Below are 16,887 nucleotides of genomic sequence, written 5' to 3'. Positions count from 1 at the left end.
GTTCCTAATGAAGACTGTATTGTTCATGCAACAGTGGCACCTGTCTGTTGTCTCATGACCTTCTTTTGCTGAAAAGATTTACCAGCTTGAAAATGTATTCTTGATCTTTCTTTGTAGATCCATAAAGAATGTATGTAACTAAAACTTTTTAAATATCCCATCTTTTCTGTGAAATGTATTCACTGGCCACCTATATCTTGGTGAGTGGCCCAGACGAACAGTCTCTCTGAGAAATAACATATAGTCTCGTCTCATTTGACAGAATAAGTGCTCTTTTTTTAAAAATAGCTGTTTCCAGTCAGGAATGTAGAGAATAGTGTCTACTAGAGCCAAAATAAAATTTCAACTGTTTACATAACAGTTAAGTGTATTGTAGGTCAGACTAGATTTTTTTTCCTTTGAGTTGTCACCCGAGAAAAATTTATCAGCAGAAAGTAGTTGATGGGATCTGTAATCCTGTCCAGAACTCTGCTGAAATCTAATTTGCACAGGAAGCGTATTGTGCAATTTGACTAATCAGCCACTTATGTCAGTTTGCCTTTGGATTGCTTGGAAAATTGTATTGATGAGTAGTATTTTAATGGTTCCTGAGATGGTACAGAACACATGGTATTAAATATGAGAGAGGCTATACATAGAATTCAGCCTGCTATGATCTTACTGTAATTACTTTAAGATTGTGGGGCCATTTGAGTCCAGTGGAATTTATTTGGAAGTGAGCCAACTAAAAATTGTACCTTACTGGAGAAATAACTGCCAGGTCAGAACACATAACGCCAGGGAGCTTTTCAGCATGTTTATTTTAAACAAATTATAGTCTCTTGTACCAGCTTCTTCCAGTTCTCGTACATTTGCTTTCATCTAACATGGAATATCTTTTCTTTTCAATACAAACTGAACTTGGTGCTCATGAAATTATAATAGTAATGACACTTGGATAGACTAAAATTGATACACAGGAAGACATTAGCTTTTGACCAAACTTCCCTTAGTCAGAATACCAATGTCGGTCTTTAACTTGATCAATGCTATCCTCAGAAACCCAAAATGAAGATGAGAACTTCAGCATCACTATTAGCTTTAGGATAACAATGTAGAAAGGACTATTTAATAAAGTGGTGACTGAATAGCATCAAGTAGATCGGAAAAACTTTATCCGGTGATTACTGTATCCTAAGCTTGTTCAGTCTAGCTAGGGGAGGGTCCAGCAAGGAGTTCTAAGTGGAGTCAATAACTAGAAAGATGACTCCTGCTCAGAGAATAGCAGTTACTCTTAGCTGCTGAAGGGATGTGTACAAGGATGCCTACACACAGTAAATTGGAACAGGTTTTGGTTTTGTTTTGTTTTGTTTTTGTTTTTCAGGGGTTTTGGATTTTTTTCCCCTCAACTGTATAAGGAAGTGGCAAGCTTATAACATATGGCTGCATGCAACCAAAATATGTTAATGCTCACTGTTTTGCAATTTGAGGTTTCATATGTATAATGTAAGCCCTGACTCTGTCGGAATATTTACGGTTTATCTGCTCAAATTAACTCTCTTTAAAAGGATTTTGGTTAAAATTAGATACTTCCCCTTGAAATTCAACTTTCTTCTGTTATCGCTGGAGCATTTTCCTGCAGCAGGTGTCAAATCTCATTGCCCCATTCTGGTAGAGCTGAACGGGACACCTCATCTCGGACAATACTTGTAAACTACGCAGTGTCTGATGGTAGTCGCTGCAATAAAATGTAAATACGAGTAGTATAATGTAGGAACATTCACTATGCGTGACGAAAGGACCCAAGACACTTAAAACCAACCCTCTACTGAATTGTTTTTTAATTTCAGTTGGAATTGCCTTCCTCCATTTTTTTCCCTCTCCTTTTGGTGTTAAATTACTTGGTGCTTTACAGAGATAATGTCTCTTCTAGTCTGAATTGTAGTAGTATTGCTTGGAGTATGTGAATCAATTTATACTTGTGTATTGTCTTTGGAGAGGCAGAATATGTAAGCTTTCAACATTGTCAATGAGCACTTACTATTCAAAATGGCTACAATACAAAGCAGAAGTATAGTAATTAGCTTTTTGTTTGTTTTTTGAAAGTTCAGTTAAAGCTTGTTCTCTGCAGAATATTTTAAATGTTTCCCCATGTAAGCATGTATATTGGGTTATGCCCATTTTCCAAAGAGTTTCTTGTGGTAAATATTTCAATTACACCTACATTTCCTACTTACCCGAATCCTACCATATTTGTTTGAGACCTGACTCGATATATTGAGCATGCATTTGTCTATTAGAGTAGCCAACAAAACTGTGCCAAGTTGTTTTTCTCTCAGTAAGTGGTAATTGCAGCCTTCGTGCTAATCACACTCCTCTCTCTTTGCAGACTGCCGTTGACGTTTTTAGGAGGATAATTTTGGAGGCAGAAAAGATTGATGGGGCAGCTTCACAAGGAAAGTCGTCATGCTCAGTAATGTAATTCCACTGCAAAACCTGAACACTGGGAATACATTCTACCTGAAGAAGCAAACTGCCCGTTATCTTTAAGGATAAACTATGCTTCTTTTTTCTTCTGTTAACCTGAAAGATACACAGTTGGTTGGAGCCTTTCCCCTCAGATTATGTTAAACTCTGACTCCTGTGTAAATGGCTTCACTTCCATTTTCAAATTTTAAGCAATCATATTTTCAGTTTATATTGTATTTAATATTATGACCAAGAATTTTACTGGCATTAATTTTTCAGTGTAGTCTGTTGGTTAGAATAATCATCAAAATGATGCATATTGTTACACTACTCTTAACTAGGCTTGGATATCAGTGTTTCTTTGTGTTAAATGTATACTTGTAAATAAACTAGCTGCAAACCTAATTGTGTTGCTCTATTTAACTGTACTTTTAAAATAAGATATAATAAATGTAGTAGTAACTTGATACAGGTTTTCCTACAAACTGACCAGCCTCCAGCCCCACAGGACTAGTAGAGATGGATGTTGAAGCCAATCACTGGTTTAGCTTTTTCAGAGAGTGTTTGTTTGCTACAGTGACCTGTAGCATCCCCTCTAGCAGAACTCCTGGGTGGCTGACTACAACCTCAGATGAACCCGTGTACCAGCTGATAAGGATGATGCACTCTGGTATTGCCTGTTAACTTGCTGGAAGAAAGTGCTAAGGATGCAAATGCAATAATAGGCTACCAGCACCACTCTTCTCATTAACATGACTCATCTGATAGAGCTATAATGAAGGGTCTGTTGACACTTCCATTATAAACTGTTTACACAGGCTTGTAAGTAGGGACAGTATTTTCAAAATAGAATGAAATAATGAAGCAGTTCTGGGTTATAAATTCAAACTGGTTCTTGCAAGCAATTATGTGCCTTGAATATTTTGGCATGCATTATTCAGGGCATTTCCAAATATATTTTCCATACTGAGACCATCATTGACATGGGTGAAGAATGGTTTCATATTTGTCCTGCTTTTTAGAGGGTCAAATGGCAGAGCAGCCAGGACCAATTAAGGTAAATGTTTCCATTCTTGTAAAAGTTCAGGATCATTGACCTGAACCATGGAAAGTTAAAAACTTTTAACTGTAGCCATATCAGAAATCATAACCAGGAAGTTTCAAAATCTGTAGTTTTTAAAGAAGGTACAAAGCTTTAAATATATTTGGGACAGTGGTGATGGATGAGCCTGTCTAGCTAAGGAGACATTTCATAGGCTGAACTGGGCAAACAATCTTGTCTCTTGAATGATGGGCAATTGTAATGCATTTTCTTCACTATCATCAGACCTCTGAAGGCGAGGATAAAAATGCAATGGAAATCTCCAAGGCTTCTACATCTAAGCAAGTATCTTTCAGAGGTGGCCAAAAATCTGCTGAGTCACATGCAGGGTTGCCTCACAGAAGAGGTTTAGCCGTTTCTTACAATGGCCCAGTCCATGCTACTGAATAAACTGCATATTTCACTGAAGGTTTTAGATTTTCTCCCTTGCTCTGTAGATCATCAGTTAAATAGTCAAGTAGCTGGTCTCAGTGTGGGCTTGAATTTAATGGTTCAACTGGCTCCTCTGTTCCCTCGAAGTCTGAAACAGGAAGTTGCTCAATTTCTTTGCACTTAAAAGACCCAGTTCCAAGTTTCTCAACTTCGCTTCAACTCTGCGCATGGACTTTAATTTTTTGTACTGAGTTAAACTCCAAACTCAACCAGGTATGTTAAATTTGCCACACAAGATGGATTACTGAAGGGTAGATTGTTGATCATTCAGTGGGAAAACATGCACTTCCCTTAATTCAGAGTCAAATTAGCATTTTACATCTGAGCAGCCTCACTTCAGCAAGAGAGAAGCTATTGGTGAAGGGAGCCCATGGCATGACAGAGCAATGCAAAAAGTTGTATTGGGCAACCTTTAATGAAGTTCATTACAGCTTCATGAAGAACCCGCACCAAATCCTTCATGGAGCTGTTTTCAGGCACTTCCTGTCAAGCTTGGTATATTTAACAGTGAAGCTATGCTGCATTAGATGCAATGTTAGACTGGGTGATCAAGCCTTTATTCTTACCTGCCATTGCTGTGGCACCATAGGTGCAGGCTGCAATCTTGCTGATATGGAAACTTAGCCTATCCTGAAATATGTAAGTATTGTATTTGCAATTTTACAAAAGAATCAAGTCAATAGAATTGTCAAAATGTACAAGTGCTAGAAGCTGTGCCATCTCAGGGAAGTTGGGTTCTGAAGTAGTCTCATTAGCTGCCTTTTGAAAGCAATTGCTCCTGCTGTATTGACAGTCTCCAATTTGGTAGGCACTACAACATGACTTTCAGTTGCAACTTGTGTGTATACTTATCAGGTACCTAAAAAGGCAGGGGAGGGGGAAGGAGAGAGTGTGGTGCTAGTCTGAATAATCAAGTCTCTACAAGATTTGGACTCCTTCCAAGACTTAATACACCCAGTGTCACTTCAGAACGCAACTTTGACATCACCTGCCAAAAACAGTTACATCTGTCACTGTTTCTGAAGTTTTCTTTGAGTCTCCATTGGAACAACTTGTCATTCTCACACGATGATCCACATTTTCTGAATGGCCAAATATGAGTTAGAGACTGACAGGATCCATCGTCTGAGGTTGCTTTGAGCCTCAACAATTTACAGATTTGCCCAGTATTCCAATAGAGTGATGCTTTGTTGTGTTTGCAGGAGTGCTGGAATGTCGTCCTCAGCTTTTACTAGGACTCATTCATAAGGCACAAGACCATATAGCTGTAGGCTTAATATTGCTTCATTAGAACTTTTTGCAGGCTGCTGCATTCTCCATTCTATGTCAAGCCATTTTCTGGCATTTTCAGATTCTTCATTATAGAGGCCTTAAAGGGACACACTGATGTAGGCTTTATGTTGTGGTTCCATTTTTAACACTTATGCTTAATTTTCTTGCAAAACTTGTACATAGGTTTTGTGCTACATCTAGTAACTCCCCATGTTGCTTCTGCAGTGCCCCCTGGATTGTAGCCCTGAATTTAGAATACCTGGAGCTAAAGTAGATTAGAGCCTTGTTGCTATCAGAACACAGTGTGGGAAACTGGCAGCATTATACTGAGACAGAGCTGCCCACCTGGTTATGGGGGAAGGGACACCCCAAGAGCATAACAAACATTTTATTGCATTCCTAAATCTGACAGGAGTTATTTTTGCTCAGGGAGTCAACCTTATGGCAACTTTAACCAACAATAAATGTGAAGTTAACCAATTGCTACTGGGGCTGGGCTTAAATAGGGTTACCATACGTCCGTATTTTCCCAGACATGTCCAGCTTTTGGGGCCTCAAATCCCCGTCCGGGAGGAAATCCCCAAAAGCCAGACATGTCTGGGAAAATAGGGAGGGAGGGGTCGTGGGGCTTGGGTCTGGGCCGGAGCCGCTGGGGCTGGCGGTGCTCGGCCGGGGCTGCCAGGGTCAGGGCTGGCGCCCCAGGGCCCGAGCCGGGCGGGAGACGCCAGGGCCAGAGCCTCTTGGCCTGGGCCGGCCAGCCGCCAGAGGGAACCGCTCGGCTGGGGGGGCCACGCCGTGCCCCGCCCCAGCTTACCTGCTGCTTCCCTGTTTCAGGCTTCCTGCGAACATTTGATTCATGGGAAGCAGGGAGGGGGAGGAGCAGGGGGATGGAGCGTTCATGGGAGGGGGCAGGGACTTTGGGGAAGGGGTGGAGTTGGGGTGGGGCTGGGGGCAGGGAAGGGGCGGAGTTGGGGTGGGGCCGGAGTGTCCTTTTTTTAAAATTAAAATATGATAACCCTAGCTTAAACCTGTGATTGCATGGCGCCTTTGCAGCACAGGCGTGCCATTTCCACTTCCACATCTCTCTCTAATCTGACACCAGAACCCAAGGACATGGAAGGGAATCTACTTCCCCACCTGCCCTCCCCCATTTGGCTTGGAAAGCTGAGTTGCTTTTCCACCCCTGATTTGGTAGGCAGATCTCCAGCAGCTGCAGAGCATTAGGGACAGGTGAATGGTGATGGTCACCAGCAGTGAGTAGGGATCACAGGCAGAATATGGCATATGTATGTAGCTAGAGGAGGGGGAGGAAAAGGGACAACTCCCTGCCAGTCTGTCCTGTCACTAAGCCCTTAAAAGCCTAGAGCAGCCAGGATTTAACAAAGTAGAAGATGCCTAGTTATGACACAGCAAAGCCAACAGCTTTGAAGTGCCTGAGGCAATAATAGTCTCTTTCCTTTTAGGCTTGGCAGGGTAGGAGTTGGTGGGTCCCAATTTCTCATGCCCTGGGCAAGCAGGGAGCTGCAGAAGTGAGCTTACTGCTTCCCTGTGTTTCAGTAGCTAGACTGCTCCGTTAGCTGGCCCAGTGAATTGAGCTCCTGCTCAGGGGAGAGCAGTATGTGCTAAAGTCTGCCTGTTTGGCGCAGGAAGTGCTGACAGGTGGGGGGGGAGGGGCAGTTATTGGCTTTGGGCTTTCCTTAAATCGGGGGTCAGCAGCCTTTCAGAAGCGGTGTGCCGCGTCTTCAGTCTTCATTTATTCACTCTAATTTAAGGTTTTGCGTGCCAGTAATACATTTTAATGTTTTTAGAAGGTCTCTTTCTATAAGTCTATAATATATAACTAAACTATTGTATGTAAAGTAAATAAGGTTTTTAAAACGTTTAAGAAGCTTCATTTAAAATTAAATTAAAATGCAGAGCCACCCGGACTGGTGGCCAGGACCAGTGTGAGGGCCACTGAAAGTCAGCTCGCGTGCTGCCTTCGGCACGTGTGCCATAGATTGCCTACCCTTGCTTTAAATCATTCTTTCTCTGAATGAAACTTCCACATCCAAACATCTGGCCCTTCATGTGAGTGACTAGCATATAGATGAGAGTGCAGCAATGCTGCTATTGTTGAGGTTGATTTTGTTTCCATACAGTATTCCTCATTGTCACCACTCAGTAGATTGCCAAGTGTCAGCTTGGAGAAAATTATTACAGTCAGGATTTATTAAAAAAAATAATAAACCGGCTTCTGTGATGTAGAAATGCCAAGTATCCATTTTCAGATTCTCTTTATCTTTTCAGATAAACCATAAAATCTTATACGCCTGCATTCTGCAGAGTGTCTGAATGGTTTGCACCATTAATGTTTTACTATGGGTACTTGGTACAATTCTGTGTAGCTTGACGATGGATCAGAACTTGCACTCCCTGATCATGTCTGCAATGGAGACTCGGGTTTATTGTACCCATGACTGGTAGGTTATAGTCTGAGTAGCACTGATATGTTGTGTGTAACCTGTGGTTGAGGAGGAGGAGGAGCAAGCTACAAGTTATTACTATTTATACCATCATAGTATTTTTATAATCATAGTGTTGCTCAACTTCAAAGTATTTTACAAATGCTGACTGATCCCTCCCCACCCATCCCAATGAGCATTCTCCCCACGTTACAGAGGATGGAGGAACCTGATGCAGACAGATTTAATGAGTCACCCAGGGCCACAGAGTGTCTGTCAGAGCTGGGAGTAAAAGTCAGGAGTGTCTGGCTTCTAGCCATGCCCCTCCTCAGATGTCATGTTAACCTGAAAATGTCCTTCCTTTTTAAAGCAAAATGAAAACAAAGGATTTCGGCAGCTGTCCTCTGTACTAGAGCCATGGAACAAAACTCCAAAGCATGCAGTCAAAGTTACAAACGGTGTCCATTGTTAATTCAGTCCTTAGTTCCTCCATGCAGCAGTGTGGACTGGTACAGCAGGCACTGGCAGTAGTGACCTTGAGGGACAGGACCTGGGCACCCATTTTCTGTTTTCTCCTTAGCACTGTCTCAGCGTACTACTGTTGATCTATTTAATGCATACCAGGTAAAGCTGACCAATTGAAGAGAGGGGAAAAAATAGCACCTTACAGCATAGCTGGGCCCGAATCAATGTCTGTAATTCCCTTGATAGGATGATGCTCTAACATTACTTGGTATTTAAATGACAATGTTATAAATGCAGAACCTGCTTTGTGGCCTCGAACAGTTCAAAGCTTTCCCAAACGTATTTACTAGTTCTTTGACTAAGGAGCTGCTCTTTCGGTTGGGTGGTTTGGTCTTTCGCTGTTTATTTCAGTTTGTTAATTTGACTACGTTGTAAGGGGTGATTTTGCTGCCTCTGCACAAGAGCAAAGCTTCCCTTGGCAAATGAGTAACATAAATAAACCAGCAGTTCCGGGGCACTGGAGACTCATCTGAAAAAAAGGCTACAGATGGGGCAGGACAACACTATTAAGGAAATATCGTCTTCCTTTTAAATAACACTCTCTGTAGTTTACTTTATCCTTTCTGTTGACCCCATTACTCATGCTGCGTTCAGATGGCCTGGGCTGGTCTTGTAAGGAGTATAAGAATTTGCCCTAGCTAGGGCATAGTATAGAAGCCTGCTATAAAATGTACCTGCCTCTGGAAAAACCAGATTTCCTTTGCATGTGTTCAAGTCTACTCCCTGTATCCCTCCTCCAAAATAATCTGAAAGCTCCCTTCTGGATATAAAGCCTCTTGCTGCATGCCTACCATATTTCTGCACCTGGCCTGGGGTGGTTTTCTGGAATCTGGGCCAGGAGGTCCTCGCCCCCCAGTTATTGTGAACTTCTTTCTCCTTTGCTACATCTCAGGGTGAGATGGGGCTAAAACCACAGCAGCAGATGGACCAAGAGGGAAAGCTGGGGCCGTAGCCACCAGAAGGGAGATGGGGACAGGACCCCCCAATTGCTCCTCCTTGTAAGCATATATATATATACCCTCTTTTTCCTAGCACAGTGCCCCCTTAGTGACCACCTCACAATCCAGGAGCCTGACCAGGCCTGGGCCTGAATTTGAGTTTCTTAGGGTATGTCTACACTGCAACTAGACACCCCTGACTGGCCCCTGCCAGCTGACTTGGGCTCACGGATCTTGGGCTATGGGGCTGGTGTAGCCATTCAGGCTAGGGCTGCAACCTGAGCTCTCGGACTCTCCTACCTCGCAGGGTCCTAGAATCTAACTCCAGCCTGAGCCTGAATGTCCATACCACAATTAAACAGCCCTTTAGCCCAAATAGGGTGACCACCCATCCCACCTAGGGCAGGTGGAGGGTCTGGGACTCACCACAGCAGCCTGGGCTCCCTAGGCGGCCCTTACCATGGCCTAGCACCGGCTTCCGCCCTGGCCAGGGGGCAGGGCCCCTGCATGTGTCCTGCTTTTTGCCTTTTGAAAAGGTGGTCACCCTAAGCCCGAGCCCCTTGAGTCTGAGTCAGCTGACATAGGCCAGCTGCAGGTTTTTAACTGTAGTGTGGACATGCCCTGAAAGGCTAAGGTCAGGCACCTGGATAAGTTACACATGTTCTACTGTGAATGGGGCACTAGGTGAAAATTCCATGTCTCTGTATTCCACATGAGCTACTGTAACATACCGCATGGCGGAGCACAGCTGTCCTCTACTGTGGGGTGTGCCAGACATCCGCAAGCTGACTGCTGATGGCTGCTTCACAGAGGTTATAGGACTTCATGCTACCACAGTGAAGTCAACGCACTGATGGTGTGCAATATAGCTGCTGCCTGTGAAGTCCTGTGTGACCCCAGGTCACATAACTAGATTTTAATCAAGTACTGTGTTGCTTTATTTAAAAAAAACAACTTGAATCATTAAAGCCATCTGCTCTCTCTAGGGCAAGTGAGTTGGTTGTTCCTCAGATCTACCACCCAATGAGAATTGCAGCTCATGAGAGCTGCTGACCTCTTGCACGATGAAAGATCCTGCATAAGTGCAGATTCATATCTATTAAAGCCAAAGACCAAGGGAAATGTGCCCACATGATTTCAAAAAGTCTAATGAAAACGTTTTTTTAAACACACACTCCCTGGCAACGTTTGACACCTCATGGTTGAGGCAGTGAAGCAGACCACGATCTTCGCTCCCCAGAGTCTGAGAAGTGCAGAAAGAAAATAAAGACTTGAAGTAATCGAATGTGACATCACATTTTATAATTATTTTATTTCTAATGATCTGAAGTGTTGTTTTTGTAACACAGGTAAACACTGCTGTTTACAATTCAGGATTTTTAAGTTGAGTTGGCCCATCAAGAGCACGAAGTGAAAGATGGAGGCAAAGCTCACAGCGTCCAGTATCTGCTTTACACACTTTTAAAGCTCTACTTGAAGTCAATGTGAGCTTAGTCTGTGCCAGAAGTATGAGGTCAGCTCCTTGCTGCTGCTTATTTATTATTTATCTGCAGTAGTGCCTAACGTGTGAGGTGCCTTCCAAGAACAGGAAGACATCACTATGAAATGAATAAATAATTCCTCTTTGTGTTATCTAGGTCATCCCTGAAGAGTCATGTCCAGGGTGCACGTCTCATTCTCCTGAGCGATGTCAGAAAAGAAACTACTTTGGTTTTTTTGTCTGAATGCGAAAATTGGAAATCAATAAACATTCCTCCGACTAGCACCAAACTGTATCAAGACTCTCACTGCCCATTGTTCTGTGGCAAAATGTATTGCCATAAGGGTGCAGAGTATGTGAGGCCCTGGGCGATTGCTGATGTCTGCATGAGCATAGCTGAGCTGCATGGAACGCAGGGGAATTGGTCTGTGTGAATCTTCCATGAGCTGCACCCTAAAAGTATGCTATGTGGCTAATTACAGTGTTTTGATGTCTTCCCTGCTTTGATATCTGTGCCCACAAAACCATGCCTACAAACCCAGGCGCTCAGCAAGGGAAGCATCTTGTTTATTGATTTCAGCATGAGAGTCATATACAATGCACATCATTGATTCTCTATGAGCACTGCCTGATCCCCACTGTGGGTGATGCATGTGCGCTCAGGATATCTGTATAGCAGTGTCCATTGGGGCTGCGTGGCACCCTGCCTCATACGTCCCCAACTAAGGATGTATAGCTGCCTCTGTTCCTTCTTGCCATCGTAGGCGGCGAGCAGAGACTCGGCAAGGTCTGTCAGTTCCCTTCTTCCTTTGGGAAAGTTCAGTGTTTTTGTACATAGATGTAAGCTAATCCTTTGTGTCCCTTCCAGCCCTGGCTGACCTGACCTTGTATCAAGCAGCTTTCAGACTGGCAATATCGCTTTGTCATTGCTGTATTGATTTTCATAGTAAAGCAAAGCTCCTTATCAAACTAGACAGTCCCTAAACACATTCCAGGTTAGAAATACAAAAATGATGGCCCTCTAATGTTCAGAGAGATGTGCAGGGCCAGCTGATCTAATGTTCAGTTATTCATCAGAGACTTGTGTGTAACCACAGTCATGGCAAAAAAACAGACGGAATGTGCCTGCAATTAGCATTGAAAGGCTTTCTAAAGAACATGATGAGCCATGAGCCATCTCACCCCTTTTTTTAAGGAAAGAACTGGTTGACCTGGGAAATGATGGTTATTCTCGTTAGATGTTTCAATCAGAAACTACTTCTCCCAGTAGGGTTTCAACTGAATAACAGTGACTTTTCTGCTAAGTTTTGAAGACTAGCACGTCTATTATTACTTGTTTTACAGTAACTCGCAGAAGTCCTGATCAGGATTGGTGCCCCATTGTGGGGGCTCAGTATTTCGCATGTTCAAAGTACCTTGCAAGCATTATTCCTCATGGTGCAACAAGTATTACTGCCCCATTTTACAGAGGGGGAAATTGAAGAAGAGAAGGTAAGTGACTGGCTTGAAGCTACGAGAATAGTGTGTGTGTGAGAGCTGGAATTAGAATTTCAGGACTGCTTAGTTCCTGATCCCAGTTTGACACCTTCTCCCCCGCCCCCTCCGAGCATGTCCCTCTCTGATTTAAATTATGGTTCTTTTGAGATGTATTCTTCCATTCCAGGGCAAGACTGCATTTATTGCAGATATCACCTGCTTTGTAGTTAGCGGGCTTGATTGATTCACCAGTGAAAGGTCTCTGTTACTTGGCTGGCTAACTATGTTGCATGTTCAGAAGAGGATGGTTCTGAGTGGGTGCAGTCACTGCCCAGTGCAAGCTTTGCCTATTATGTTTTTTCCTATCACTGCAGGACATCAAAAGTTTTCAGCCACCCTAATTTACATCTGGTCTCTGTGAGCCAGCCAAGTGAGTTGCTTCTGCTCACAGGTTTATACTTCGCTTCCTTCCCCTCCCCATAGAGCTCAGTGGAGGGAAAACTGAAAGGTAGAATTTAAAGGCCGTCTTGCTGGATAAACAGCATTTCACAGCTGCAGCGGGCTCTCTCTCTGCAATAGAGAGCAATCCTGAAGTGGTAGGGGGCTGGATTCCAACAGTGGGGGCCTACACCTAGGGGCTGAGGCAGGATCAGATAAGAACTTGGGAGGGGCTGTTGGTGCTCATGCAAAATCTCTTCCCCCCCCCCATCCAATAAATTTAAAAATTATCTTTTAAAAATGGCTAGTGGGCTGTCCCCCTTCTAAGGGCACTGAAGAGTAAACAGTGACTGCCTGCTGGTGGTGGTTTAGTGTAGACTAGTGCAGGCTGTGTGGGCACTCCAATCTGCTAGGGACTCTGGCTTTAACTTTCAAAAAGGACTAGTGATTTGGGGTGCACAACGTGGGACACCCTGAAAGAGGCTCGTTTTCAGAGAGCAGGTGCTCAGCACTCTTTGAAAACTGGGTGAATGCCCAGAGTCACCAGTTCCTTTCGAAAGCTTAGGCCTCTGTTTAGATGCAAATCTTGGATTGGACTAGTCAGTCACAAACCATCTACACACCATAGGCTGCAATTCCCACTGTCTCTCGTAGACGAAAGGATGCCAACAAAGTTTATAAACCAATATTAAACTCTGACCTGTACGTGTGTCCGGATTTACTTTCTATAAAACAGTATGAGCCCAATTAAAAAATATAAATATATCTGGGCCAGATCTTCAGCTCATGTAAATCGGTGTTACTTCAGAGACTTGGATGGAGCTGCATCTAGCCTGTTGTCTGCATCCCAAAGTGCAAGGGATGGCTCAGAAATCCACTCACAGCTCTGATGTCTCGCTATGAGTTGATGGGAACACAGTACAGTGTGTGCACCGGACTGCTAACTGATGGGAGGAAACAGCTTTTAAAGTTCTTGTAACATTTTAGAACTGAAGATGAATGCCAGGACTTTTTTCAGTGAAAATGTGAAGCCTTGAAAAAGCAACAAGATTTGATTTTTCAAACTGGCACTGTCAATACACAGAGTCAAGGTGGGTGAGGCAATATCTTTTATTGGACCAACGGCTGTTGGTGAGAGAGACAAGCTTTCAAGCTACACAGCTTCAGCCATACTGGAAGAAGAGTTCTGTGTAGCTTGAAAGCTTGTCTCTCTCACCAACAGAAGTTGCTCCAATACAAGATGTTACCTTACTCACCTTGTCTCTCTAATATCCTAAGGCCTGGTCCACACTACCCCCCCCCACTTCGGACTAAGGTACGCAAATTCAGCTATGTTAATAACGTAGCTGAATTTGAAGTACCTTAGTCCGAACTTACCGCGGGTCCAGACGCTGCAGGCAGGCTCCCCTGTCGATGCCGCGTACTCCTCTCGCTGAGCTGGAGTACCGGTGTCGACGGCGAGCACTTCTGGGATCGATTTATCGCGTCTAGACAAGACGCGATAAATCGATCCCAGAACACCGATTGCCTGCCATCAGACCCGGAGGTAAGTGTAGACGTACCCTATGACAACCACAGCTACAACAACACTGCCTACTGTCAGTACAGACACTAGTGGGGTCTTTGATTATCTGGTCTCTTTATGAATGGCATAACAGCATAAGGTGCATTTCACTACAAAAAAAATCTTATCCTGCCCCCCACAGCAGACATGGTTTAAAATGTTATAAGTTGAGGATGGCACGGTGAAGGGATGCACCCACCACAGGTGGTGCCTCTTTTTTTGACTACATCTGGGGCTCAGCTCTCACCCAGTCTGGCAGCCTTGGTTACTCGCTGTGACCCCCCTTTCTCTCTCTTCTTGACTCAGGGTGCTCCCCCTTCATGACTCAGCCCTCTGGCCAGGTCACTATATGATCCTCCCCTTCTGGGGTAACAAAGTTCCTCCCGACCAGCTGTCTGGTTGGCATCTCCAACAATCCTGTGCACTGCCCAGTGGCTGGTAGGGGAACCCTGGCCTGCCTTCTCCACTGGGTTCCAGTCCAGGGACCCTATAATGAGCAGCAAAGGTCTGTTCAGTCCTTCTCCTTGCTTCTGTTTCCCTGAGCTTCTTTCTACTCAACCCTCTCGGGCTGTCTTTCCCCACAATTCCTCTGTGGTTGACTCTTTTTCCAGGGCTAGGATCCCAGGTCTTATTCTTCCTCTTGGGTTTTCTCCTCCCCATGTCTGTGCTCTTAGCAAAGTCTCTTAGAGAGGTCGTCTTCTTCTTTTCCTCATTTTAATGGCAAAGCAGACTTAACTGAATAGTCTATAGCTGTCACCAACTCTAATTCCTCAGTACTTAGCGGTTTAGATCCTCTCATTCTGCCCTGTGTCTTTCAGGTAATGTCACCGCACCTTTTTAATAATACTCCATTTCCCTGATGTTTTTACTAATGTAATTTTTTAAACCTTATGACATTTGAATGCCTCAAAAAGCTTTTCTTTATCAAAGCCCTGACATACCCACGAAAGGTGATCAATTGTTTCTTCCACTTTACAGAAATCATATAGTCCATCTTTGTGTCTTTTTATTCGAAAAAGATTTTGTTTAAGCCACAAGAGCCAGTTAGTACTCTAAACAAATCACATCATTAGTCCTATCCAGGCCCTGACATATGTTGAAATCCTCCACTCTAGGGCACAATTCAAAAAATCTACTTCCTCTTTTTTCATTAATGCAAATTTTTTGCTATTCCTCGTTTAAATTTTTCTGTACTAGGTTTTTGAATTCCTGTTTACTCCAGGGTATTTCTATGTCAATCCTTCCACTTCTTACACCATTTTTAGCTGCTTTGTCTGCCATTTCATTCCCTGTTATCCCACTGGGATCCAAGTTAATGCTACATGTATCCCCATCTGTACTAACTCTATTAGACGTATAACTTCATTGATGAAATCACTTCCGTATACCAAGACACCCGTTTTTAATCACCCTAAGATTGAATCTGAAAAAATGACCGTTGTTGCTGGCCATACATTCCAGATTCAATTTAATGCTAGCATTATGGCTAATAGTTTGGCTGTCACGACAGCTACATAGTCAGGTATTCTTTTAGATGTACTAATTCACAATTTTGATATACAATATGCCCTCCCTACTCTTCCTTTGTTTTCTATTCTGGACCCATCTGTATATATTTGACAAAACCAACTCCACTTTTCATCTGTAGATCGGTATACTTCATTTTTAATACGTACTGCCTTTTTTTACTCTTAAGTTTAGAAAAATAAATCTAACTCAATGTTAGGAAATGCAACTTTCCATCCATAACTCATTTTACCCTGACTGAAAGTTTTGATTTCATTCAGCTTTTTCGTGGCTTTCAACTCCTGCAGCTGCACTTCAACTTCAACCGTATGTGGAGTTCTAACACCATGTGCTATGGTTCGCCTATTGAGTTCCCAGCAATCTTCATAAATTTGTTTGATACTTTCATTGTTGCATTTCCCATTAACTTTGGCCCAGAGAGTTAGATCCAGTAGTTTCATTTGTAGTGTACCTGACATTTCACTAGATGCTATCTGTAGCTAGGGGGACCAGATGTCCCGATTTTATAGGGACAGTCCCGATATTTGGGGCTTTTTTTTTATATGGGCTCCTATTACCCTGCCCCACCCTCTGTCCCGATTTTTCACACTTCCTATCTGGTCAACCTGTAACCCAAACACCCCAAGTGTAATGCTTCTGAGAAGCAAACTCTTCCTGAAGGCTCTGAATCAGAGATTGACAGGAGGTTACTAATCCTTTGCAGGTCCCCTCCGCACCCGTCTGTCAGAGTTTGCCTAGGAAGAATGCCACCCACGCTGCTGTTTAAGTGTAAATGTTTCTTTAATTACAAAGGGAGAATGCAAAGGGAGGAAGGGAAGGGAGGGGAATAACAATAGAGCCTTATTCCAACAAACACACAGGCAAGCACACGAGGTGGTAACTAGTATCAGAGGGGTAGCCGTGTTAGTCTGAATCTGTAAAAAGCAACAGAGGGTCCAGTGGCACCTTTCTACCTTAACTCCTTCTCAGGCGACACTGCAGGACAATTGACTCTTATCTGAGCTGGATCAGACGCCTCCTCCTACATGCTGCCTGCGAGTTCAGGTGAGTGTCCCTGACACTAGTTTCCCATCCTAACCCCTTTGCAGGGCCGGCTCTGGCTTTTTTGCCGGGGGGGGCGGCCGGAGCCCCTGGGGGAGGGCGGCGAGCCCCGGCGGCGGCTCCGGTCTCCCCCCCAGCGGCCAGAGCGCCGGGGGCAGGGCCGCGAGCCCCCGCGGGTGCTCGGCTCTCCCCCCCCCCCC

At 43.9% G+C, this 16,887-nt stretch overlaps 1 protein-coding gene across 1 annotated transcript in view; it reads left to right on the top strand.

Moving 5' to 3' along the window:
- The window catches only part of RHEB (Ras homolog, mTORC1 binding), a 55,898-nt gene extending 53,045 nt beyond the window's left edge, over positions 1 to 2,853 (top strand). The window contains exon 8 of the mRNA XM_024193279.2: positions 2,369 to 2,853. Within this exon, the coding sequence (XP_024049047.1) occupies positions 2,369 to 2,461 (93 nt within the window). The 3' untranslated portion in view covers positions 2,462 to 2,853. The remainder of the gene's footprint in view (positions 1 to 2,368) is intronic.
- Positions 2,854 to 16,887: the final 14,034 nt, after the last annotated feature.

The sequence above is a fragment of the Terrapene carolina genome, unplaced genomic scaffold, assembly GCF_002925995.2.
Source record: "Terrapene carolina triunguis isolate 2854851 unplaced genomic scaffold, T_m_triunguis-2.0 Scaffold111, whole genome shotgun sequence".
Lineage (NCBI taxonomy): Eukaryota > Metazoa > Chordata > Testudines > Emydidae > Terrapene > Terrapene triunguis.
This window is presented reverse-complemented; position numbering and strand designations above follow the sequence as displayed.